Consider the following 26,858-nt stretch of genomic DNA (forward strand, 5'->3'; position numbering starts at 1 on the left):
AGTGTGGTAGGTCAGGCTCACAGAGAGGGAGGGGACAGGTGCTCATGGCCTCAGCGGCTTCTTGTCCACACCTGGGGAGCAAGACATGCCTTCTGAGTACGTGCTTTCCAGGGCTGATGTGAGACAGGCCGTGGCACAGTCTGGGAGCAGATGCTCTACCATCTTCTCCACCCCCAGCCTCACCAAAGCTGTCAAACCGGTTCAGAAACATGAGGACAGGATCTTTGTGGTAACAAGTGTGGCAGGCAGCCCTGGGCCAGCGGGCAGAGCCTGGAATATGGGGCAGCCCAGGTGAACAAGACCAAAGTGCAGACATTACAGAGCAGCAGGTGAGAGGCGGAAGCAGTGCCTGAAGAGCAGCCAGGGCTGGGCTGGTATTCCTGCTCCCAGTCAGCTCCAGCAGTCAGCCGCAGCCTAGAGGGAGCCAGGCTGACTTAGTCTGAGCTCTGCCGTGTACTAGACATGAAAGCTTAATCACGTCACCTGGCCTTTCATTCTCTGTAATAAGACGGAGGTAGAATCAAGAGTCTAGAGTAAGCATCCTGCTAGCTCTAACATTTGACAAGTCCATGTACGCAGGCAAACCATCCCCCTCCTTTCTCTTCACCAAAACTCCCATTCCTTCAGTGTCTTGTGCCTGAGAGCCTCAAAAGAAAGCTTTTTTTTGGTGGATTCATACTTAGCTGTATGACTGACACTAAGTTATAATTTAAGTTCTCCAAATGCATTATTATTGTTTTGATTGTAGTGTGGCCAGTGAAGGAGAGTGGACTTGAAGGCCGAATGGATGAAAGTCAGACTCCTGGCTGTGCCGCTGTCACCCTGCTCTGCTGTAGGACTTTGGGCGCTTCTCTGTGGCACACAGTAGGCCTCATTTACCTTATGCATCACATAGGAACAATCTACTTCTATTAGTAGTTGTGTTAAATGAAGTAACATACTTGAAATACCTTAGAAAATACCAAATAAAATGCCCAGAATATGTTTGCCCTCCTTTAGAGGACTTAATCATGAAAAAAATGAACAGGGGAGAGTCTTGAGATGGAGGTCGGATGCAGGAGGTCTCCCAGGGAGTGGCCTCACCACCCTCACAAAAGGGGGAGGGGGAGGGATGAGAGGCGGGCAGGGAAGCTGAGGTGCAGGACAGTCTCAACTGAGGACTCAGCTAACCCTGCAGGGAGTTTTGAAGCTGGGTGACTCCTCATGAAGAGTTCTCTTGACTTGGATCACAGGGCCAGGTCTTTATGCTCCACATCAGTCTTTGGATGTGAGCTGCCTTGGAGGGAGATGTGACTTTGATCAAATTGATTTGAAGGGGCTTAGAGCCATTTAACTGTTAGCTAGGGAAATACTTATTCTTGAAGGGGACTGAGTGTCTACCACACTGAATTAGTGAGTAGGACTCTTACCGGATTAAGTAGGTGACGGACTCGCCTGAATAAGGCCAATTGTGTTGCAACACTTGCCAGTTACCTCTCAGCATCAACATTCACACTAGTGGGAGAAGAGTCTAGATGCTTCTACATCCCTCCAAGGAAAGAAGTCACTTGCAGGTATCCCAGGAGGACCCATTTGATTATTTCCAAAGCTTGATTTTCATTTCTCTCTTGCTTATAGAGATTTAAAGGGCAGAAGGGGACATTTGTGGGTAATGCAGTATTTTGGCAACAAGGTCCTTTCTCAGTTTGCCTTGTCCTAGGTCTTCCCTACAGGTTATCTGAGAATATCTCCAGAGTGCTTGGCTGGGTAGCTCCTACTGACACCAGCCCTAAACCCATGCAGAAAGCACACACCACATCTGTCAGTCTCCCTGGAACAGGACTCAGCTCTTGAAAACATCTGGTGCTTCTCTCTGACCTCATCCTAAAACCGAGGCAAGCCAGCTGAAACATCATGCAAACACAAAGACTGCTGAACTCCAGGGAAATGCTCTGGGGAGGGAGAAAGCACACTTGCTCCTCTTCTAGTGAATGTTCTCCTGCCCACAGATACCTGGGTGTGCCAGGACCACCTTCAGTAGCCCTCTAAGACATTCTAGCCCTATTACAGCGTCATTCAGTTGTCTTAACTCTTTATGTGTTAATGTTCTGCTTCCCCCCAACTAGACTGTGATTACTCTGAGGGCAGGGAACACGTTTAAACTTGTTTTTCATAATAGCTTTGTTGGTTTCTGGCTCAACGTAAGAAACAACTGTTGGGGCAGAGCCAACATGGCGGCGTGAGTAGGACAGTGGGAATCTCCTCCCAAAAACATATATATATTTTTGAAAATACAACAAATACAACTAAATCCTAAAAGAGAGACCAGAAGACACAGGACAACAGCCAGACTACATCCACACGTGCAAGAGCCCAGCGCCTGGTGAAAGGGGAATTTACCCTAAGAACGCAGCAATCAAGTTTGAGAAAGACAGATGCAGCACTATTTACAATAGCCAAGAATTGGAAGCAACCTAAATGTCCATCGATAGATGAATGGATAAAGAAGATGTGGTACATATACACAATGGAATACTACTCAGATAAGAAAAGGGCAAATCCTACCATTTGCAGCAACATGGATAGAGCTGGAGGGTATTATGCTCAGCGAAATAAGCCAAGCAGAGAAAGAGAAATACCAAATGATTTCACTCATCTGTGGAGTGTAAGAACAAAGGAAAAACTGAAGGAACAAAACAGCAGCAGAATCACAGAACTCAAGAATGGACTAACAGGTACCAAAGGGAAAGGGACTGGGGAGGATGGGTGGGTAGGGAGGGATAAGGGGGTGGAAGAAGAAGGGGTATTGAGATTAGCATGCATGGGGGGGTGGGAGAAAGGGGAGGGCTGCACAACACAGAGAAGACAAGTAGTGATTCTACAACATTTTGCTATGCTGATGGACAGTGACTGTAAAGGGGTTTATAGGGGGGACCTGGTTATACAGAGGATCAAAGCCTAAGTTGGCTACCCTGAAAATGAACTAAGATACGATATGAAAAAGAACTTCCAACATCAGTACTCTCTGGAAGACTCATGCCAGAAGATGATCATCAAAAAACCCCAACAAAGATCCACATGGTGCTACAGGTGTAGATGCACTCATCCCACCCATTCCTGGACTTGCCATGGGAATGAAGAAGGAGATATCTAAGCTGGCCTGTGCCTACAGTAAAACAACAAATTTGACTGGATCTATACTGTTGGAACTCAACCAAGAATTAGGAGAAGTGCAAATTGTAGCGCTCCAAAATCTTATAACTACAGACTATGTACTGTTAAAAGAACATATGGGATGTGAACAGTCCCCAGGAATGGGCTGTTTTAATTTGTCTGATTTCTCTCAGACTGTTCAAGTTCAGTTGGACAATACCCACCATATCATAGATCTAAGTTTTCACAAATGCCTAAGGTGCCTAACTGGTTTTCTTGGTTTCACTGGTGATGGCTGGTAATTATAGGTATGCTTTGGTTAAGTAACTGTACTCCTATTATGTTAATGTGTGTGTGCAATTTAATTAGTAGTTTAAAACCTATACATGCTTATGTTACTCTACAAGAAGATATGTCAAAGAAATAATCAATCTTCCCATGTTTTCTTCCGCCTGTTACTTCTATAGCTTTTCTTCTTCCTTCCTAATTACAACCCTTAAATAGAATTCGTGCCTCATATCGAATTTACTGGGTATCATAATTCTTCCAAGTGGTAAAGATACCTCAAGACAAATGCTGGGCATAGAAGCCACAGGGCATAAATATGCAAAGAAGTAAAAAACTAACCTTTTCAAACAATAAGGCCTCTCTCTCACTTACCAACTTTACATTTCCCTGTATGGCCCCAGAAGATGACTGGTTAGCCAGAGACGGGTAAGATTCCTCAAGGGAGGAACAACCTAAGACAGGCACAGTCACAGGGGGGCCATCAGGTGAGAAATTGGGGATCAACAGAGGTGAGGCTCAGAACCTCACCCCCCGTTTTGAGAGAAATCTTTTGCATCCGTGGATGTTTTGCTGCCCTGGTCTAGCTTGGATTAACACATAGTCTACAGGCACACACCTGATCATCTACATTTGCTCTCTTACAACACTAAACTATGTTTTCTACTTTTATCTTGCATCTACCTACCACTTCCTAATAAAATGCTACCACTTCAGCATTTTATTAAAAAAAGAGAAATGTGGTATCCACATATAAATCAAGTATAAAAATCAAATGAATATTCATATTTGGACTGATTGTTTATAGTTCATAATGCATGATCAAAACCAAAAGTTTGTGTTGACTGCCCTTGTGCTGTTCACCATGTAACTTATTCACTATGTAAGAATTTGTTCTCCATGTAAGAACTTGTTCGTTATGCTTCATAAGATTGGAGACTGACAAAAATTTGGCTTGGGGTGGTTTAATGATTGTGCATTGAGCATTAACTCCCCTATACAGAATTTTATTAACAACCATTTGATCAATAAATAGGAGATGCCCTCACAAAAAAACAAAAACACACAAAAAAAGTACACACTTCCAATTGTAAAATAAATAAGTAACCGGGATATAATGTATAGCATAAGGAATGTAGTCAAAATATTGTAACAACTTGGTATGGTGATAGCTGGTACCTAGAATTATCATGTATATAAATGTTGAATCACTGTGTTGTACACCTGAAACTAATACTGTGTCAACTACCCTTCAATAAAAAGTAATTATCTACAAAAACAAAAACAACTGTTGCTTGAGGGTTTATTAATAAATGTTTTGTTTTGCACAATTTCTCTGACCTGATAAAGGTCTCTTGGTATTGGGTAGGTTCACTAATCCAGTCCTGGTGGTGGGGTTGTTAGGGTGAGTGGGAGGGCAGTGTGGTGTCCTGCAGGGTTTAAACCTGCTCCATCTCAACGACTTACCGAGAGCCCTACCTTGGTCTACTGAATCAGTTTCCAGGGGAGAGGCCTGGAAATGGCTAACAAGTACCTCAGGAGATTCTCATTTGGGACACACAGGTAGGAAAGAGCAAAGCAATGGGGTTTAACTGCAGGCTCTGTTATTGATGGAGGTTCTTGTACAAATGTCTGCTCCTCAGCTACCTCACCTGCCCAGCAGGGATGACAGGAGCACAGAGTGCCCTCACCTAGGTCACCTGCCAAGGTAAGAAGTGTGTGAGATCACCAGCGCAGTGCTTGGAACCCAAGCAGGGACTCTTGGCTCAGAGTACCAGTGATGTTCTGGCCACCCAGATTCAGGAGCTTAGGACATTAACTTTGGTCGGAGGTGAGTAACAAGTTCTTGAGCAAGAACAGCTGAGAGCTGAGGCGCTATTTTTTGAAGTGAGAGCCTCAGACCACCTGCACCAGCAGGCCCCCCCAGACCCAATGCCCAGAAATCATTATTTTAGCAGGCTTCCCATGTTGTAAAGCACAACGAAGTTTGAGAACCACTATCCCTGTATCCTTTCTCCTCCTTTGCCTTTACCAATGAACTGGCCACTGATGTGGGAGCAGATAAGTGGACTCTCAAGTTTTCTCAATTAAGTTTTATAGTAATTAAACTTACTCCCGTGAAACAATGCTCATTGCCTACCTCCGACTGATGTCTATGAAAACATCCCATTTTGAAGCCAGGATTTTTCAAAATACATGCGAGTTCTGTTTCAAGGACTCAGCATCAGAAGCACTATAAACAAATGGACAAGCCAGCACTGCTGAATGAGGCTCTTGTGGGAAAACAGACCCAGTGTTTGTTGAAATGATCATTAATTGGCTTAGATGCTGGAAACTTCAGGTATGGAAACATCCACAGTTTGAAGATCTTTTGTACATTAACGGATTTGCAAGGGCTTTTGTCTGGCTGTCAGTGGCATTTGCTAACAGTGTAGTGCACTGGACTAGGTGACAAGGGATGCATTAGTCATTTGTAAAATGAGAGGGCAGGACAAGATCAGGTATTCCTAAGCTAGAGTGCATGAATCCCAGATGGCTTCAGGGTCTGGATCCTGGGAAGCCATCAACCAAACTCTGCATATAAGCCTGTCCATTTTTCTGGGGATAGAGTCTAGCTTCTCAAAAGTCTAGATTCCCAAAAGGTCCAGAACCCCCACATGGTTTAAAAATTACAGGCTGGATTATTTACTGCAAAGGTTTCTTCCAGCTCTAAGATTCTAAAGAAAACCAGTGTCCAGGCTCCTTCTGGGGGTCTAACCTGACTTCGTGTGTTTTTTTTAAGGCCACAAACAAGTGCTTCCTTTACACCACCTGCTGCTTCCCAACAAAACAGTCTCTGTTGTGCAACACTCTTTACTTGGTACAAACAAGACCATTTTTCCCCAGATGGGATGATTTAACTTGTTTTAATGTAGTCTGCTATAAAAATGGATGAAAGACTTCTTCATGGTACATTTGGCTTTACAAACGTTAACGACTTCGTTAATGCTTGTGTTATGTGTTACACGCCGTCATAGTCTGTTGACCAGTAACAAAGCTTTCACAACATGGGTTAATACCAAAATTGTGAATCACGGAACTTTTACTTAGCACACACACAAGCTACAGCAAACTTAAATACTCATCTATAATACCTAGCTGCATTATTAGATCCACTGCAGTATTGTGCTTATTTCTCAGGAGATAGGCAACTAGCAAAAATACACATTTCTTTTGCATTTCCCCACCCCCATATTACACTATAAAAGAAATACATTATTCAGTGCACTTCCTAAGAAATAAACTTCCTTATAGTATCTCTATATGTCTATGCTGAAACAAAGGAAGAGCACAATGCAACTTTTAAGATTACCGTTTAAAGCAAGAGAGGTACTGACACTCTGGGACTGTAGCTCCTTCTTCCTGTTGGGAAATTTCAGCTATTTTAACATCAACACTATGCATTTGGCTATGCAAGGGAATCAAGTTTAATGCATGATTGTTTTGGGCAGTTTATAAGTTTGTCTACCTTCACTTGGCAGACACCCTGGGACTTTAGTGGTATTTTAATTTTTGATGTGTTGGCCTTAAACCATAAGCTGTGGAGACACCAATATACACCACTGTGATTTATACATCGATGTTTATCACCTGCCTTTACCCCATCAACTCCTATTGGGTTAAGAGGAAACAGACTTAAATTTAAAAATAGATTTAAATTTAAATGTATATTGGATTAAGAGGAAACATTTAAATTATTGGAGGTTAGGGGCTGCTGGATAGATGTTGGCTAGAAGAATTTATATGAGGACACCAAGGCCTCCCAATCTCTGTGGACACAGTCATACTACCACCATGTCTGCACTGGATCACAGAGTCTTGTTTGGATTGGAAGGAGGATAGTCATTATGTTCTATGGACCTTGCTGGCTGCACTGGTCTACAGATTAGAAAGAGGGGGGCTTTTTCCCTCACAAACTTGCTATGATGGAAATGAGAGAAGGTTCTAGAATGAAAGGTTACAACTTGGCAGCTTGCAAGCTAAATCCAGCTGCGGAAGAGTTTAATCAGCAGTGTTTAAAATTTTGGGGGGCTCAGTTTTGATATTTAAAAATGAGAGTGCTTCTTATGAAAGTTTGGATTTCATAAATCTAGAGGATTTATGAGAAGCTGGTAAATAACCCTGATCCAGCATTATTGCATGGCAACAGGGGCTGGAGCTGAACAGGGATGGTTCTTTTAAATGGGACTGGGCACTTCAGTTTGCTACAGCTCTCAACTACTCCCAACTGTCTTACAACTTAAGATTGAGTGACCTGTTTTATGCATTTATATAACAAGCTGAGTTTTGTGACACTGAGATTTGTTTGGCCTGCCTTTTCATGATGCTAAAGACCTGACCTCATTTGGAATTTCTCCACCTTCCTGTGGACAAGACTCCTCCTTTGATTGGGTCCCAGCCACATCTAGCTGCTTTGGTAGATAATCTTAATGTGCATTTCTACTCGTCCTTTATGCTATATTGCAAACTCCAAAGATTTAATAATCACACTAATATTTATGTGTTGGTGTATATGTTAAACATGTAAAGAAAGGGGTGTGTATTATACAAGTATTATGTATACTTCCGATTAGGCAAAAGTTAATTTGGTTCCACAAATATAGACACCAAGTGCTGGTGGCTTATAAAATAAGCATGATAATTTGGTAAAACCTATATAATTCTGACTTATAATATTACAGAGAGTGGATTTTAAGTTATTGCTTTTTGATTACATAATAAAGATCTCATTCTGTTGCAAAACTTTTATACAGAATGAGTAACTATTTCCTATTCAAGTAATAGCAGTTGGAATCAGAAGTTCCTTATACAACAGTAGATGCCTGAAGACAATTTTTGGAGATGTGATTTCATTCTATTTAAGAATTGATGCAGGAAACTGGGAGTGACTTAAGTTTTCAAAAGTACAAGGAAATCAGCACCCCAACTGCTTAATGCTCAGGAGGGTTTCTCAAGGGCTCTATAAAGCTCAGCTCTGTGGTGAGATTGCACCCACCTTTAGGATTCTCATTCTATGTATGCAGCCTTGTTTCTGAACAAAAAGCTATATTAATAACAGTAAGAGGATTAAAAGCAGTGTTGGTTTTTAACATTCAGAATTCAGAGGATCTCATTTTCTGCAAGTAGATGATCCATTTTGTACTTCCGTTGCAGAATCACATTCATTGGCCGTCTTATTTCAGGCACTTTTTAAACTTGTTCATCTGGAATAAAAATCTGCATGAACCACTTCTGCATAATTCAGAATGAGTGTTGAGTGATTCCAGTCCCAAAATAGACAGCAAATCACCACTTGGTACTCAATCAGCTTTCTCCATCACAGCACGATGGTCACTGCTGAACTTGGGATGTCTTTGAGGTGCCCTTCTAGCTTTAGTACAAAGATGTGAGTCATAAAAACCTAAACTACTCAGTTCCCACTTAAAAAAATACAAAAAGGTGAGATATACTAAATGAATATACAGATGGTTTCAGCTACTATCAAAATAAATAACATGATCTGACTCAACAGTTTGAGCTGTTGGACAATCTGATGGAATGGCAAATGTGGAGACTCCTTTCTGGGAACTAGCTGCTGGTAGGCAAAAGTATCTCAACCTCCTTGCCATTGGCTACAACAGAATTAGAAGAGCAGCTGCTGGCCAGGTCTTCGGCGGTGGTCAGAGAAGGTGCCTGGGAATGAGTTTTGGTCAGTGGTGTGGCAGTGGCTGGAGAAGGGGTGAGGCCAGGTTTTTTGGGTGGGATGGGTGGAGGGTTTCCTCTCTCGGCTCTGGGGATGGTAGGGGACTTGACCCCTGGAGACAGGGGGCTCAGAGGACTGGACACTTTCCCGGGAGTAGGTGAGTGGCCAGTGTCACCTCTCGGGTTGGCAGTGCTGGCCAGATTCCTATAGTCTGTGCCAAAGGGAGAGCTGTTGGGGGAGACAGGCTTGATCGGCCCTTGTTGGCTGGTGAACCTGGAGAGCACTTGAGTGACAGTGTTCCGGGCCAGCTGCTTGGCGGCAGAGTTGTCTATAAGGGTCGGGGAAAGATCCCTGGATGGAGGGCTCTGTAGACCACTGGCTTGTTGGTCCTGATCTGCTTGAGACTGAAATTTGTGCCGAGCTGCATGGAACCGCTGGTTGATCCCTACTTGGTAGGATGACTGGTAGCCAGGGCTGCTTGCTGATGACCCCAACAAGCGCTTAGTTAGTACTGGTGAAGAGCAAGGAGAGGAGGTGAGAGAGGAGGAGGCAGTGCTGCTGGGAGAAAGTGAGCTCCCGCTGGAAGGGAGGAGGCTAGGCCCTGGGACTGCAGTCTCCATTCCCACAGGACAGCCACCATTCTCCACTGCTTTGTCTGGGGCCAGTCCCACAGACTTCTCCCGTGGAGGCACTTGGTTTTCTATGCTGCTGCTTGTAATCGACTCCTTGACAGTTTGTATCTCTGGCTCAAGATGGCCATTGGTTTTTGCGTAAGAGTGAGGAGGAGCGGTGGGGCCAGGCAGCCCGGGCACTGCCACCTTGGGGGCACTGCTCCCATGGGCTCTTTCTGCCTGGAAGCCCTCTGTTTGGCAAAGGACAGACACTAGCATGGGAGGCTCAGTTGCTGTGCCTTTAGACAGGGTTACTGGTTTCTCTGATTGCTCATTAGGGCACCCATGCGGGTGAGAAGCCTCTAGATCCTTCACTATCTTCTTCAAACTTTCCATCTCTTCTTTCAGAGTTTTGGTCCGGTTCTCTTCTCGGTTCAACTTTGCTCTCAGTTGCTCTCTTTCGATGTCAAACTCAGACAACTGCTTCTCCACCTGGGCCTCAGTCTGCAAGCCTCGCTTCCTCTCAGCTGCCAGCTCTTCCTCCAGTTTACTCACCCGGCTCTTCTCCTTCTCCAGCTTCAGGCTCAGCTCGCCTGCCTTCTGCCCCTCCTCGGCCGCCCTGCTGGTGGCTTTCTTGCACTCGAGCACCAGCATGGAGGACAGCTGCTTGTGGCAGGCGCGCTCCTCCTCCAGCTGACTGGAGAGCTTCTTCTGCTCTTTTTCAAACTTTTTCACCTGGGACTTTTCAAATTCCAACTAGAAAAAAATGCCACCATACATCTTGATTAGAGTAAGAAAATAAAGAGAGATATAGGATATTGAAGCTACCACTAAGTAGAGTGTCCTGGCTCACTGTTCTCTGGCACAGGATTACCACACACGCTTAGAGCAGACATTTCTGAAGTATTAGGATACCTAACACAAAAATGTATACATGAGAATTGAATCTTTCTTTGATGATTTAGGAGGCCCTTCCTGTTCTTATATTGTCTCAGGGTTATTAGTGGGAATAGGAACCATCATTGTGTTATAGGTCTGTGGAGAGTTCAGAGGATTAGAACCAAGCAGAAAGCCCTATAAACCAGATTTTATGACGCATGCTGCTGCTGAACACAAAACTTTAAAGCTTCAGTAATAATTTCGTTCTGGTCTTAATGAACAAGAAAATAGTTGCATTTGAACCATGCTAACATTTTTACACAAATGCAGCCTGTTTTAATTGTCATCCCAATCCCGTTTAAGGGAGAGACTTTGATTAAGAGGGAAGGGGTTGATTTAACCCTTTAAGTCAGTGTTTTCTGAACTCCGAGAACCACTGATTCATGGGGAAACCAACCTAGTGAGCTACAACCAGAAGTTTTAAGAAATGAATGTGCAGTGTAAGCAGTCAGGGTTTTGGGTGATTTCATGAGATTTTTGTTTCAGGTATGTGTATGTGTGCATATATAAACTGGGTTATGATATAAAATGTATTTCTTCCCAGGAGTCCTAAGTGAAAAAAGGTTTGAGTGCTTGAAATTAGTGTTCCCCAAAGTACGTTAGATGGAACCACAGTCCCACAGTCAGCAATCTGTGTCAAAAAAAGATGTTACAAGAGCGCAGATTTGCTAAAGAAGGGCTAGACTGCCTTGTTCTTGAAGACTCACAATGTGCTTCTGCATACTAAAGGATCTCACAAATTGAAGTTAGAAACCTGTGTAACTTCATTTAATTCAGTAATTCCCAGACTTACTTGACCACAAAGCCCCTGCTTTTTTTTGAGCAACATCAATTTAGACCCTGCAGAACAATCTCAGAGAAATGCTCTTCTAGTTACTTGCTGCTCTGGACACCTCCACCTTAACTACCTGTTGAGTCAGCCGTTCACGTTCCTTCTCCAGCATGTAGGTGACATCGTCTCCTTCTGCTGTGTCCTGTGCATGCCTTTGCCTTTCTTCCTCAAGATCTAGGATCACCTTTAGAAAAAAAAAAAATTATTTCCAAATATCAAGGAGTCACACTTGTTAATACAATTAAAGACTGAGGGCCTATCTAAGCACCTAAGATAGTTCCAGAGATAGACAGACAAATAAATACCAGTCAGTGTCATTCAAGGAGTACACTGCCTAGCAGGCCAAAGGTATGCAAGCTTTGTGCTAGAAAACAGTAAGATATATGCTTTATTTTAGTTATCCACAAAATGGCATGAAAACAGAAGACAGCCAATAATTAGCTGTGGGGTTGAGAAGGTTTCAGAGAATCAAGTCTGGAAACTGCAGGTGCTTTGGTGGGACTAGGGGACAGTTACAGGTGATGAAGAAAGGACCATGCCAGGCTGAAAGCTGAGGTTCTCCCCTCAATGCTCAACTCTCTGGAGGCACCTAAGAGGGGGACCTGAAATTAAATATTTCAAATAGGTGACATCCTCAACTGGGCCTTGCTTAATTAGTAACATGCAGTTTGTATATAGTTAGGTTAAGAGAGAAAAGACTCTTTTGACTTGATCCTGAATGTAAAAAGGCTCAATTATTGGACTCTTATGTGGAGATTTTTCACCAGGCCTTTTAATTAACCTGCCTAACCCTATCCCCTACCTTTCCTGGTGCCAAAGGATTAAGCGCAATTTTAAAGAGAATACAAATTTAAAGAGACACCTGCCACGTAATCCTGCCTATAGCTGCACAATATTCTGAAAGGCAATGTATTTCTTTGTAGCTTCTGCTCAGGCTTTGGAGGTGCCCTGGCTCGGACCTCCGGGGCAGAGCACTGTCATCCCCACCCCAGCGGCCACTTCTCATTGTCTCTCCTAACAATTTTTACGAATGGAGACAGAAAACTTTCTGGGACATGAAAACTCCTGTTTAAACACAAAGTGTTTTCATTTAATAAAAATGAGAACATTTTAGAGTACTTCCTTTAAATTGAAAAAAGTAACTTTTCAATTTAGCAAGGAAGACAAGCTTTTGGGTAAAGGTAGTAGGTAGATCATCTGCTCTCCCTTCCAACAGTCCTCTAAAATTATAGAAACGGAATGAAATAATTAAAACCCACAAAGACAAAGAAAAGCTACAGCAGACAAGAAATTACAGTACCGTTTTGAAGAAGGAAAGAGGCTAGAGGATGGTCACTACTTTAGTGTGGGGCAGGAGGCTGTTTTGCCCTGCACGGCCCCAAAGAGATATGGCACCTGAAGTGGCAGGAACTACAGGGGAGAGGTGAGATGTGGGATAGAAAGCAAGGGGACTGGCTCAAAGTCTATATTTTCCAGAAGAGTTATTTGTCCCCTCAACTTGATTCCTGTACATAGAATGTTACCAGCCAGACATCTACTGCCCAGACATAAGCCAGATGCTTCTTTTGAAGAAAGTGATGGGCCTCAGGATTTGGGAATACCAGAAAAAGGGGGGGAGGAGTGGGGATTCATTTGATTTTGGGAAGATGGGAGGGTTGGAAAGGGAGGTGGGGTATAAGATAATGAAATCCACATCTATAATAAAAGGAAGTAATATATGTCTAAATTGATAAAGCAAGAGAACAGTGTACCATTGAGAAATACAGAAGTTAGCTACCAGAATAAATGGTTACAAGAAAATGTCTCTGAATATTATAGAGGGAATGGGAAGAAGTGGACTGGAGAAGTCTATTTTTCATTATAGGCAGAGTAACCATGTAATTTACTGTTCAAACCACAACACTTCTGAAGAGTCAAAGGGGGTACTGTTAATAACTATGCCAAGCCAACAGGCACAAACTGGGACTCCGTCAGGCAAAGTGGGACAATAAGCACCCTAATTTTGTGAGCCTCTATGTACTGTTTGATTTCTGACCAAGTCAGTGTCCTACTTGGATAAAACACTTAAGAATAGACAGGCAGTTGGTTTAAAATATTTAAAACTCACTTAAAGAATCTTACATTGAAATACAGTAAAGAATTTCAAGTTATTTTTAACTTCTTCCTCTCTGTAATCACCTAAAACCACAAATCATCCCAACACGACACCTTCCATAGGCATAACAGCCAGCCAGCCCTTTAGTACAGCTCAATGGCTTCACATATGAAGCAGGAAAAAGGCCTGCCTGTCAGACAAGGATGTTGTGATTTCTTAGAGGATTATATAAAAGTCTCCAAACTATAGGCAACCAACTTGAACCCACTCACACCTTTTAATTGGGCCATAAATGTCTTCAGATTACTTTATTCTAGACCAGAGGTTGAACTTTTCTGGGTCTTGGGACAATTCTGAAAATCCAATTAAAGATAGGGGAAAACATTCATGTACTATTAAAATGCCATTAACTTTTGGTATTCTGTATATTTTCTAGGGGCTCATGGAACACCTAAGGCCCATCCATGATTAGGTGCCTCCACTCTGGCCTTTCATTTGGACTCTGTGAAGAGAAGGAAAAATCATGGGCAAGGTCTAAGCCTAAGCAATTTGTCAGATACATTTTAAGCAGATGGCTCTCTAATGCAGGTAACCATAAAAGTAAACTAAGGTTCATGAAACTGCAGCTGCTAACCCAGTTTTTCAGAATAAAACATTTCCTACTAAATGTGCTAATATCTCCCCTTGTTGATATAAATCTCAATCGACAGCTTTAAAAAATGCAGTCTAGCCAAGCATCTTTTACAGGCCAAATTTGAGCAGCAAATGATAAGTCCAGGAATAAAATCACAAGTACTAGAATTCCAATGAGATGAGGCAGAGCACAGGTTTGCCCTAAACAAACCTGAATCCCTTCCCCCACCACACACATATACTTTCCTAATAGGGCAGAACAGCTCTAACGTAAACAGCCCTAGGGACTGTTTATGGTTGCATGAGAAGTAAAGAGCAATGAAACTCAAAATTAAGAAAAAGTGAAAATAATCTACTGGCTTGCATGTTATAGCCAGGTAAATTCTCTCTTAAATGTAGCATTCCCCAAATACCTGTTAATCTTTTTATTTATCACTTAAGTAAGCAAACAGAGAACACTCTGTTCAGCTACAAGCTTGGTCAAACCCTTTTGCTGCCAAAGTTTGATCAAGAGCTGAACAAACACAGCCAAGGATTCTGGAATGTTTATCAAGAAGGAATGCTGTCTTAAATAATGTTGTCTGCCTCACTCCCTAAATTTAACATTTGGAATAACCTGTGTTTTCTATTTCTAGCTCCTAGGTAAGCTAAGGGGCTTTTTGACACCTGTGAGACCTCCCAAATGAATCACTGTGAAAACCAGGAGCTAGCAAGGAAGTATCAGGTAGGATGGAGTCTTCACAAGAGTTTATGTAGCCCGAGTCAACTGCGGGAAGCTACCTTTCGGTGCCTGCTCTCGGCAGCGGCCAGCTGGGACAGCATGCGTTCCTGCATGTTCTTGCACTGCTTCACTACCACCTTGAGAATCGAGAGTGGGTTTGTGCACACTGGCTGCTTCTCACCATCGTTCTTCTCCTTCAGTGCTTCAAAGTCTCTCTGCAGAGCCATTAAAGGATCACTGATGTTATATTTTCCATAGCGTTCTTCAATGAAAGTGTCTCTGTGTTGGGCCTGGGAAGGAGACAAAAAATTAGCATTTTGCTTTTTAAAACTATGGAGGAGGGAGATTTACTAGTAGTTATACATTAGAGGTGGTGATATTAGTATGAATGTAACCTGCTGACTATAGTTTGGGCCACCTAAATAAAGGGGATATAGTATAATAATATTAATACTACATATAGTATTATACATAGTATTACTGTATAGTATTATTGGATTTGTTCTAAGCATTTACATTCATATTAACTTATTTAAATTTTACATTATGAGGTATGCTATCATATCCATTTTGCAGATGAGAAAACTATTAGATCAAGTAACCTGTTCTAGGTTAGTCATCTAGCAAGAGGTCAGAATTGGGGATTAAATCCAGGCAGCCTGGCTCTAAAGTCTGTGTCCTTAACCACCATGCATACTGCCTCTGCTTATGAATGCTTATATTACCAACAGATGTATCTTACCTTTTTCTGTGTTATGGTATTTCCATTTCTAAAACATGGTAAGAACGGTTAATTTTATGAGGTTACATATTTAGAAACCTCACACGGTGGCTACTGATAAGTAAAGGATGCTAAAAATATTTTCACATTATAATCCAGGACTATTTGTGATTTGAACATACAGAACTTCTCTCATTTGTTGGTGGGTCAAGAGGAAGGGTCTAGAGGTAGAGACAAAAATCCTGAGTACCTGCTGCCAAATACCCCCAGCCCCCTTCTCCTACTCTCTGCTCAGCTGCTTTCATCAGTCCTCCTTTCTGTCCCCTTCAGGGCTTGATGAGCTTTGAGGATGAGAGAGAAGGTGAGCAGGGAATTTGGGCTGGTGCAGGGCTCTGGGCCCAGGAATCAAGTTGGGTCTGAGGATTAGGGAGGGAGTGGAAAGATATTCCTAGGCTTCCCCATTCTTTTATGTCAGCTAGGAAGAACCTAATATATCACTTGGTATGAACAGTGTGTATTATCTGCAGGTTAATGGATTACTTTACTATAGACATTGAAAAGTTTCCTGAGACATTTTACAAAAAAAAAAACAGTTAATACAGTTTAAAGAAATTTTCTCAAAAACCACAGCAAAGCACTATATAACTTAGGCTTTCAAATTAAATTTGATTATGAAAACTACTGATTTATCAATTTTTAAAAATTATTTCATCAGGAGTTATGTTTTCTTACTACCACCATCCACAATTAGGAACCCAATCGAAAAGGTAAATCCACAATTCTACGGCTATGCTTAAAAAACAAACAAAAACCCTCACGAAAATAAACATGGAGTTTCTTTAACATAAAAGTATGTTTTGGTGCTTAAAAGTTAATGCCTCCTTCATTAGACTGTTCAACCAAGTTCAACAGCCAGTAATCACCTAGCCTTATGCTACAAATTTTTGTTGGTATCACCTGGCAAATCAAAGCAGAATCAGAAGCCCTGCATTTTATTTACTTCTGGCTTGACTACAACCATCATAAGTGATGACACAGAGTATCTGCATAGTACATGTATACCGGAAACATGAGGAACAAAGTCCATTTGTTCCTTTAAGTTATTCATAACCACCTTCCAAACCTTACTACAGGTGTGTGTGTGTGTGCATGCATGTGCACGTGCACACCTGAGCATGTGAATTAAAGGAGGTAAGGATTTGAAAGACAGAGTCCAAGACAGAATCCTATTTTTTTTCAGCTCCAAATTAAAAAAGAAATTCTCAGTAAAACTTCAAAATGATGTCTAGTCCATTTATAAAACAATCTCTAGTCTAAAAATCTCATCAGAAAAAGGCCAGTTCCTGAATTGGCCACTATTTTTATTACTTTTAAAAATCACGGTACGAGTAAAACAAAAAAGCTACTTGTTAGTTACATTTTTAAAAGCAAGTGTCAAACACCATGGGACTCACCTATGTTTTCCTTTCACCAAGAACATGTTTTTTTTTAAGTTCAGGTATATAGACTGATAACCCAGGATTCAATAAGCATCTAATATAGCTATTAATGTCCTAAAGCCAAGCCATGTTTAGGAAACACTTGAACAAAGGAAGCAAGAGGAAAAAAACTCTTAAAAAAGAGCTGAAATTCCACTTTTCTGTCACATTTGTTTATTTCTGATTTCCATTTCTGTATGATTAACAATGGTAAAGGAATGATTATTGGTACTGAAATTCATACACTAGGGCAAAAAGAAAAACCTAAACTTGTATTTTTATGACCATCTCCTTTTCAGAACACCATGGAGAAAGTGGGATGGGAGAAAAGGAGCTCGGGGTACCTTTCATGACCTTGTTATCAGATCTGCTGAGAAAGTGTCTCTCAGGTTTGACTATACAGTAATTAATCCTTAAAAAGATGACTTTTTAAAATCCACACTATTATTATCCTGTATAATAAGCATCACTGAGTTACAAGACGAGGAGCTTCTTTGCTGAGGTCTCAGACTTCTCAGAGAACAGTCGTTAAACTGTTTTCTTTTGAAGTACTTCACAGTAATTCCATAATCACTTGCATAGTAATTACAAGTTATACAGAAGTGGTGGCTTTGCACATATAATGAAAAGAGTCTGTGGAATAATCTAAAACAAGTCTTCTTGTCATAAATCAGTTGTTTTAAGTACATTCTAATATGGGGCCCAAATATGGGAAAAGGGAATTCAAAGTGTATTATGTATGACTACACTAAAAACTGGATTGGAAAATGGGAGAAGACATATCGTATTTTTTCAACCAACTTAATGTCTCAGTCAGGTGGACTGTATGGATGACAGTTTAACAGCACAATTAGCAACAAAATAACCAAAAACAGATGTTAAGATTTGAAGGATGAAAGAGCTTTAGTGGAGATATGTATTGGTTATCTGTTCTTGTGTTAACAAGTTATCCCCAAATTTTGCAGCTTAAAAAGTAAACATTTTTTAAAAATCCCAGTTTCTGAGGGTCAGGAATCTGGGAGGGGCTGAGCTAAGTGGCTATAACTCAGTGTCTCATGAGATTGTAATCAAGCTGCCAGCCAGGGCTGCACTTATCTGAAGGCACAACTAGGGCTGATGGATCTGTTTCCAAGCTCACTCACATGGCTGTTGGCACAGGTCTTGGTCCCTTCTTACAGAGCAAGGGATGCAACAGAAGGAGAAAGTGAGAGAAAGACCGAGAGACGGACCAGACACACAAAGATGGAAGACCCAGTTTCTTTTATAACTCGTCCTGGAAGTGACCTACCATCACTTCTGAAGGATTCTATTGGTCAGAGACCAACCCCAGCAAATGTGGGAGGAGACTATATAAAGGTGTGACTATCAGGAGGTGGGATCATTGGGGGCCATCTTGGAGACTGGCTACCCCAAAGTGCATGGCTAGATATGCCATCAGTATCATTTACATCTCAGGTCAAAATCGAGAGACCAAGTACTTGTATTTAAATCTGTCAAGGCTGGGTTTTAATACTTTTAATGATATTTCAGCTATTTTATAAGAAATTTTAAATGATCTGGATTTGACTTTTTAGAGAAGGAATTCAGTAATACAACTAAAATAATCTGTTTCTTGCAATTTCATTGTTTTCACTCCAATGACAACATATACTTCAACTGAACAGAAATTCCTACATTGTCAGAAAACACGATGGTATTTAATTTCAGACAAAAGGGAAATAATTTGCTGGTTAGACAGATTCAATGACAGAGGGTATTACTATGGCAGACAAAACACACTAGCCATGTATTACTCACTTAATTTTTACTGTCACAGGCTGAATAAAACACACCACTGCTGAAAGCTTAAAATAAAACGATATGATATCCTTGGAGTCTACCATGCTTGCTCTCCAAAAATTTCAGCCTTGTTATGACAAACTTCAAAAAGAAATATAAAGCAGTCACCTTCTCTCCCCTCCCCAATTTATACTATTACATATGTAATAATATATAATATGTAATAGTATAACATATAAATAATAGTATATGTAGTATAATAGTGTACTATTACTGTAATACAAATATACATATATATTTTCCCAATCTTAAAATAGAAAATCAATCTCTCCATTCTTTGGATGGTAATCACAGAGTGGTTTCTAAATCTAAAGGTGGAGAATTAAGGCCATGTATTCAAGTACAAGGGTTTATTTTTAAGACTCAGGCTGGTACCATAACTGGATTAGGATGAATCTTTGCCATTTATTGCCAATTCTGAAGCGATACTTTTAAAAGTAGCAAAATACATTTTGTGCCTTTAAAAATATCTGAATACCTCTATGCCAGAGATCAGAAAGACAAAAGAACATGGTTCTCAGATGGTTTTTATTAATGTTACCAAAAGCATGTTAAAAGGAATGCTTTCACATACAAGTTGAATCTATTGATCTTCAAATAATTTACACTCTGGGGTCCCCGATAAACTACAGGTCCCAGATAAACTGCCTGAGCAACTGGAAATACAGCCTCCATTCTGGATATAGATGATAAAACCACTGTAAGTATATCCTTTATTTTGGAAGTTCCTTTTTACTTGCTGAAAGAAAACTGGACTTTAATGTTTGACAATACTGATAAAAGAGGATTTAGCCTCATTTGAATTAAACTTAAATTTTTGGAAAATGGTACAAAATTTAAGATGGGAGTAAAGAGAAAACTTTCATGATTTAAAATATATTTCTAATATATTATTGGAAACCCAGTGCTTCTTCCACTTAACCATAAATGCTATATTCTCAAATCTAGCTTTTTCTATATATTTATTTTCTATAATAATTTTTGACTCTGGAGTCTAACAGAACTGGGATTGTATCTTGGCCCTACTAGTTTCTATCTGTGTTACCTTCAACAATTTACCTTAACATCTCTGAACCTCGAATTCCTCATCTGTAAAATGAGGTTAACAATCTACGTATAGCTTTGTTACAAAAACTAAATGAGCAGTGTAAAATGCTTCTTATAGTACCTGGCACACACATAGTATTATAAATATCGATTAATTTTTTCAGTAATGAACTTTACAATATATGTTTTCCTTTATTTTAGAACCAATGACTAAACCCACCCTTGCAGATTTACGATTCAGTAAAACTGAATTGGGCCAGGAAATCTCCATTAAAAACAAAACCAAATTCACCAATCCCCAGATTACTCATCACAAGTTATACATCACAAAAAATATATCAAGAACCTGAATAAGTTTCCATTTCGCAATTAATTCTGAACTGCTCTATGACATTTTATGTAATGTGGTCAGTTGGTAATCTCTTGTATTATGATTAAACATTTCCCACTTTTCTGTCTTATTTTTCTTCTTGCCTAGATTGAAGGCAACTTGAAGGAAGCATTTTCAGTCTTTCTATACCCTATATTTTGCCTTAAGTCCAAGACACTTAACAGATGTTTACTTTCCAGCCCCTTTCCTGATGTCTCTGACTCTTACTCTCATCATTTTAGTGAAGTCAGTATTTTATTTTGCTGTTCGTAAAATCTATGATTTACTTAGTAAAATCACTTAAGGCAATATCAATTTATACATTTAGCAAACTGACTTTGAAGTAGAATAAGCTTCATTAAACTGACTTTGGAGTCAGTTTACAACCACAGATGTTTATAAAAGCAATTATTTATATAAAGATGGATGATCATTTATTATTATTATTTGATTAAAGTATACTAAATTCTTTCAAAGACTAAAAATGGTAAGTTTAATACAAATAATTACAAGTATGGTACTTCTAGCTAGTAAGCTGCTTGTTGACAGAATAAAAATATGGATAAACAGCATAACGTAGCTGCTTCAACATTCAAATTCCAAAGAATCCTATGAAACTCCTAATGAAATTGAAATAAATGTGTTTTTTTGGGGGGGTCTTTGTTCTGCCTTATTTTTCTAGTCTACGTATATGATAAACAGGTTATATATACATTCTGGACTGGGTCTATACAAATAACTTTTGAGGTGAGGAAGAAAATGTGTAAAGGGTTTCAACAAATATTGAACAAATTAACGCTCTGCACATACAATAAGAATTTTAAAGCATAATTTTTAATGATGTATTAGATCCGAATCTCTCTTATTCGAGAGATCATACATCTGTTCGTGACCCACCTATTAGCATACACAAAAAACAGGAATGGCTCATAGACTTAAAGATAAAAAGCACATGAAAAAGTGGTCAACTCATCATCAATCAGGAAGATGTAAATTAAAACAATAAAAAGGTACCACTAGACAGCCAACAAAAGGCTAAAATGAAAGATTGACAACATCAGATGTTGGAAAGGATATAAAGTAAACTAAAACACTCATACTGCTGGTGGGAGTATGAATAATATAACTGTTTTGATAATTAACCTGGAGATTTCTCATAAAGCTAAAAAATGCCTACCTGCAATTCTACTTCTAAGTATTTACCCAAAAGAAATTAAAACATACATCCACAAAAAGAATTTTACACAATTGTCCATATTAACTTTATTTATAATAGCCCTAAACTAGAAATAAAAACAACAAATCAATAGAACAGATAAATAAAATGTGATGCAGTCATACAAAGGAATACTATACTATTTAGCAACAAAAGGGAACAAATTACTGATACATATAATGACATTGATGAACATCAAGATCATCATACTGAACAACAAAAAAAAGCCAGATTTGAAAGCATACATTCTGTGTGGTTGATTCTGTTCCAATGGGCAAAGCTAATATATGGTGAAAGAACTCAGAACAGTGGTGGCCTCTTGGAAGGGCAGGACAACTGACCAGGAAGGGAAACAGGGTAACTTTTTGCTGTGAATGAGGTTTATGTCTTGATAGGAGTGTAGGTCAAATGGGTGTGTGCGTTTGTCAAAACTTATGGAACGGAAATAAACACTTAACAATCTGTGTATGTCACTACATCTAATTATATCTCTAGTTAAAAAAATTAAAAATATTAATGAGCATTAAAGGGAAAATTAAGTTATATTTAATATATGCTTTATATATAGTATTTCAGATATATGGGAAGTTCAAACCAAAGTAATTTTAATAATAACAACAACAGAAACAGGAAGAGGCACTAACACTGGAGTGCTTATTAACCAAGCAGTGTGCCCTGTTTTACATATCTGATTTAATCCTACCAACATATAGTAGACGTTACTCTTATCTCCTTTTTACAGAAGAAACTGAACATTAACATGAACTTTCCAAGGTCACAAAGCCAGTGAAATAATAGAGAAGAACACTAAATGGTGTAAGTACTGAATATTTAGCTGAATGAGTAATACATAAATAGTCCCCAGGGCTTTGTAGGAATGAATTTCAATTTAGTAGGCCTATATCAATAGCTTAAAAATTAAATACAACAGAAAAGAAAACATCACAGAGCACTGAATATTGTAAGGTAAGTACTGTTTCTAGAAACCTTTCTTCTGGCATAAAAATTAGGGGGTGTTATGTTTGTGTGTGTGTGGTGGTACATCCTCTGGGTCATGATACAAAGTCTGCTTTTTACTGTATGTCCCTGTCAAAAAAGTGAAAAACACTAGAATAGAATGAAGAACGCAAGAAGTCTGACTTTTGATTTTTGAACAGTTTAAACTATAGTATGTAAAGTCTAAAAGAAGTAATAAGGAATCAGTATTGTTTTATTTTAAATTAATGAATGTTATAAAAGCCTACAAACCAGGAAAAGTTTGACCCAACATCAAATATACAAAACATAAAAAAAAGAAATAAAAAAAAAATCTCTGTGGTAGCAGGGTTAGACAAACAAAAATAGTACATATAAGAGAAGTCTGGGAAAATTTTCCAGACATATGGAGACTCATAGGGGCACAGGCTCTCAGTGCTCGTATTGAACACTTCATGTTTGTTGGGTGCCACATATGCTAAGTAATGTGAGTGCCGATATGGGGATACAAATTTGACTAAATAAGGTGTAGTCCCCTGCTCTTAAGGAGCTTAAAACTTGCCAGACAAGTTTTAGACCTAACAGCAGAAATAAACAAGCTGCTCTGCTTGTTTAAATGTTTTCTAAACAATATCATTAATGTTTAGAGGACAGCGAGTACACTTTTTTTTATCAGAACTTTCTAAGACTCAGGCCCTCCACTCACAAGGAATAGGAAGGAAAAGGCCAACCCTGGAAGAGGGCAGGTTCTGGCAGATAAAGGAACTCCCAGCAAGTTAATGAATCACAGGAAACACTACAAAGTTGAGGGGGGAACACAATCCCAAAGCTGTCTTGAGCTATTACATAAGGAGACCCAGTCCACAGATGATCACTGTGCGTGATACTTTAAGTAACTATGAACTTGAAAATCTTCTTTACTAGAGATTTGCTCAGGCTCTTTCACTCACTGTGTACTGACAGACAGTTCAGAAAATCATTTTAAGGCTAAAATAATGAAAAAAGAGCTCACTAAACGAGATGTGAAAGGATATCTGCTTCCTCTAGTTTAGGGGATTCCATAGAGGGAGTTGAGGATGTGTCTTAACTCTAAAACTTTGTTTGAAGCAAGATTCTTAAATTACAGACAGACCATTACTACAGGGAAACACGGCCAGAAACAAGCTGCTCAAGTGTAAGGTCCTGAGAAGAGGGTTCTTAGCTTGGCTGAGAAGTAAAAAAGTGTTCACATTTACAAGTTCATTAAGTAGACAGGAATTAGAAGTTTGTGGGGGGAGAGGCAGGAGAGGAGGAGTGTAGAGACAGGGTAGAATGAAAAACAGGGACCAGTAAGGTTTGAGAGCCAACCCTACAGTGAGAGCAGCATGTCAGGGCAGGCAAATAGAAGCCAGGACAGCGCTAGTTATACATCCGAATGACAGAAAGTAGAAGAGCAGATCTGTGATGACATATTAAGAGAGAACAAGTCATAGGCTGGAAAGGTGGTGATTTCTATTGTCACTGCAACCTTCTATAGAGGGAGGTAGCTTGCTCTTCAGTTTCAACCCGCAGTCATACAGGGGGATTGGGATTTGATTGTTTCTCATTAAAGAATGGGAAGATGAGTAAAGAAGCTGGGACTGAAAAGTAATAGGTGGGCCATCAGTGCATTTTAAGGTGCTTACTGATAATGTAAATGTGAACTGGCAATGTTCACCACTACAGTAAGGCACTGAACAGACCGCAACATGGAGCTTGCTACAACTGACCACTGCAACTATAAATTCCAAGTAATTCCAAACCAAAACTGCCTTTATCTTCACAATGAAAGTATACTTAAGGGGATTAGAATATGCATGGAACAGAAGAAGAGGAGCTGTATTTGTTTGGAGATATGAGATCTTCCTTTTTATTTACAGGGTGGCAACACCATTAGGAACCTTTACCTGTCACCAAGGACAAGAATGGATATCCAGACCCCATTGTCACTTTAATCCCCTAAAGAGCTGACTTTTCTAATCCTCTGAGACTTTGTTCCAGCACTCTTTTCCTTGTTTTAAAAATTGAAGTATTGTTGATAAACATATGATCTTATATTGGTTTCACGTATACAACACAGTGGTTCAACACTTACCCTGTATTACTAAGTCCTCACTCCCACTAATGCAGTTACTATCTGTCAACATAGGAAGATGTTACAGAATCACTCTCCATCCTGCACTACCATACCTGTGACCAACTTCCATTATGATTGAGAATTTTTGTGCCCCTTTATCCCCCTCACCCTTCCCACCCACCTCAACCCCTCCCACATGGTAACCACCATTCACTTTTCAGTGTCTACAAGTCTACTACTATTTATTTATTTTGTTTTGTTTTGTTTTTATATTCCACAAATAGTGAAGTCATATGGTATTTGTCTTTCTCTGCCTGGCTTATTTCACTTAGTATAATATCCTCTTAGGTCTGCCCACGTTGTTGCAAATGGCAGGATTTCTTTCTTTTTTATGTCAGCACTCTTTTCCTTGAATGATTTCTAGGTCTGATGTGAAGGTAGTCATTAGTCCCATCGATGGAAGACACCATCAGCAAACAAAGGACAACAGGCTGAAAGGACAGTTTTAAAGGTTAAAGGACTCAGAGTTATCAGTTTGGAAAGCAAACAGAGAAGGTGGAGTGGAGGTGCTGATGAAGATTTTATGAAAGCCAAAAAAAAAAAACCCACAAAGCAACACTGGAGAAATAGGGGATAAGTATATAAGTTCTACATGACCGAGGATGTGTAATTTAGACAGATGCCCACAGAGTCCTTAGCTGAGAAGTCTAGCAAAAAATATTTTTGTATACATCTAGACAGATGAAGAAAAACAGGCAATACAGTACTTTTTTTTTTTAATCACTATTTTTCTCTGATGCTCACAAAGCTCCCATTAATAAACCAGTGAGGGAATACAGATGACTACATCCCCATCTGATAGTGAAGGACACAGAGGTAAAATGTCAACTGAAAACTAAAATACGGTCTTTGATTTTTTTTAGATGAATGCAAATGCATAGTGAACAAAAGTATTTTTCCCAATTATATGATGTCTGTTACTAAAAATAGGGAAATTTCACTACAAAGTTATGATTTCCTGTCTGAAGAACAAATTGTTCCTTCTTAGTAAGGGTGAAATGTAAATAATGTCACTGAGTGGGAATTATCAACAACAGTAAAAGTTATGAAGCTAAATTACTAGTTAGGCCTCTCTTCTCAAAAATTGAGTTAATAAGTCACAATCTATTTTAAGCCTTGAATATATTCAAGTGAGACTTTACAGGGTCTGAACTTATTCTCTTATATAACAGACATTTCTGAAGAATTTACTAGGTTTTAGATATTTGGGATGCAGTGTTGAACAAGATTAAGTACCCTGTCCTCATGGGCCTTATATTTAGTGGAAAAAAAAAAAAGAAATACTAGACATAGAGAAAATAGAGATGAAAATCCTTATAATCTGTGATGTTGACCAGCAGGAATAGCCAGATTTTCCTATTATCACTAATATATATGATTATGCAAAGAAAACAAAATTACATTAAGTATGATTCAATTCTACAAAATTTATAAAATGTGAGCTGAGGTTTCCAATCAATAAGAACAGACATTTCTGAATTCAGTAACACAATCACGTAGTCATTTCTACCAAAGAATTTTGAACAGACAGAATGCTAGCTACTGAATTAGATTAAAATTTTTTTGAAGTTACGCATATTTTAGAGCTCACTAAGTGGAGTTGGCTTTCTGAGGCAGAAAACACTTTGTGTTGTTGCTGCTAAATGATGGGATATTATGAACTACACGTGTGAAACTCAAGACAGGAAAGGTACTTCAAAGGGGAGATAATAAAATTTCTTGAAATTTTAATCCTGTAAACTGCTCATACTTTTGTTGTCAGCTTTATTTAATTTGTTTCCATGACCTGTGAAGGAATCTGCTTTGAAAGAATTACTTCTGGGGATCCTGTACAAAAGCAGATTTTGAAAATTAGTGGGAAATTTACTTTGGTCTTTTGGGAGAAAGTCATGGATATAAAGGTAACAAGTTCATGCTTTTCCTAGGCATTCTATGCTATCTCTACTCCCTTAACTGTATTTTAGAATTAATACAGATTTACGGGAGAAGTATAAACTACTTAGAAATAAAGATAGTTAAAAAATAAATGTTGTTATTAACTCCTTGCTATCTCACTGCTCATACTATATTTCTCACAAATTTGTTTT

General features: G+C 39.4%; 2 protein-coding genes across 4 annotated transcripts in view; one reads left to right on the forward strand and one right to left on the reverse strand.

The window, feature by feature from the left end:
• Positions 1-15,020, forward strand: part of ST7L (suppression of tumorigenicity 7 like) — a 184,674-nt gene extending 169,654 nt beyond the window's left edge. Inside the window, exons 16-17 of one of the 2 annotated variants that reach the window (XR_012130278.1) lie at positions 14,053-14,204; positions 14,885-15,020. Coding sequence is in view for 1 of the 2 variants with exons in the window: in XM_037005388.2 (XP_036861283.2) it covers positions 14,053-14,088 (36 nt within the window). In the remaining variant the exon portion in view is untranslated. Of the gene's footprint in view, positions 1-14,052 lie in introns of both variants that reach the window. The other variant, XM_037005388.2, reaches the window with a different exon arrangement.
• The window catches only part of CTTNBP2NL (CTTNBP2 N-terminal like), a 46,426-nt gene continuing 25,872 nt past the window's right edge, over positions 6,305-26,858 (reverse strand). For both annotated transcript variants that reach the window (XM_017644938.3, XM_017644937.3), the window contains 3 exons: positions 15,030-15,260; positions 11,598-11,705; positions 6,305-10,506 (listed from right to left, as the gene is read on the reverse strand). In XM_017644938.3, coding sequence (XP_017500427.3) covers positions 9,025-10,506; positions 11,598-11,705; positions 15,030-15,260 — 1,821 coding nt within the window. In that variant the 3' untranslated portion in view covers positions 6,305-9,024. The remainder of the gene's footprint in view (positions 10,507-11,597; positions 11,706-15,029; positions 15,261-26,858) is intronic.

Source organism: Manis javanica, chromosome 4 (genome assembly GCF_040802235.1).
Source record: "Manis javanica isolate MJ-LG chromosome 4, MJ_LKY, whole genome shotgun sequence".
Taxonomy (NCBI): Eukaryota; Metazoa; Chordata; class Mammalia; order Pholidota; family Manidae; genus Manis; species Manis javanica.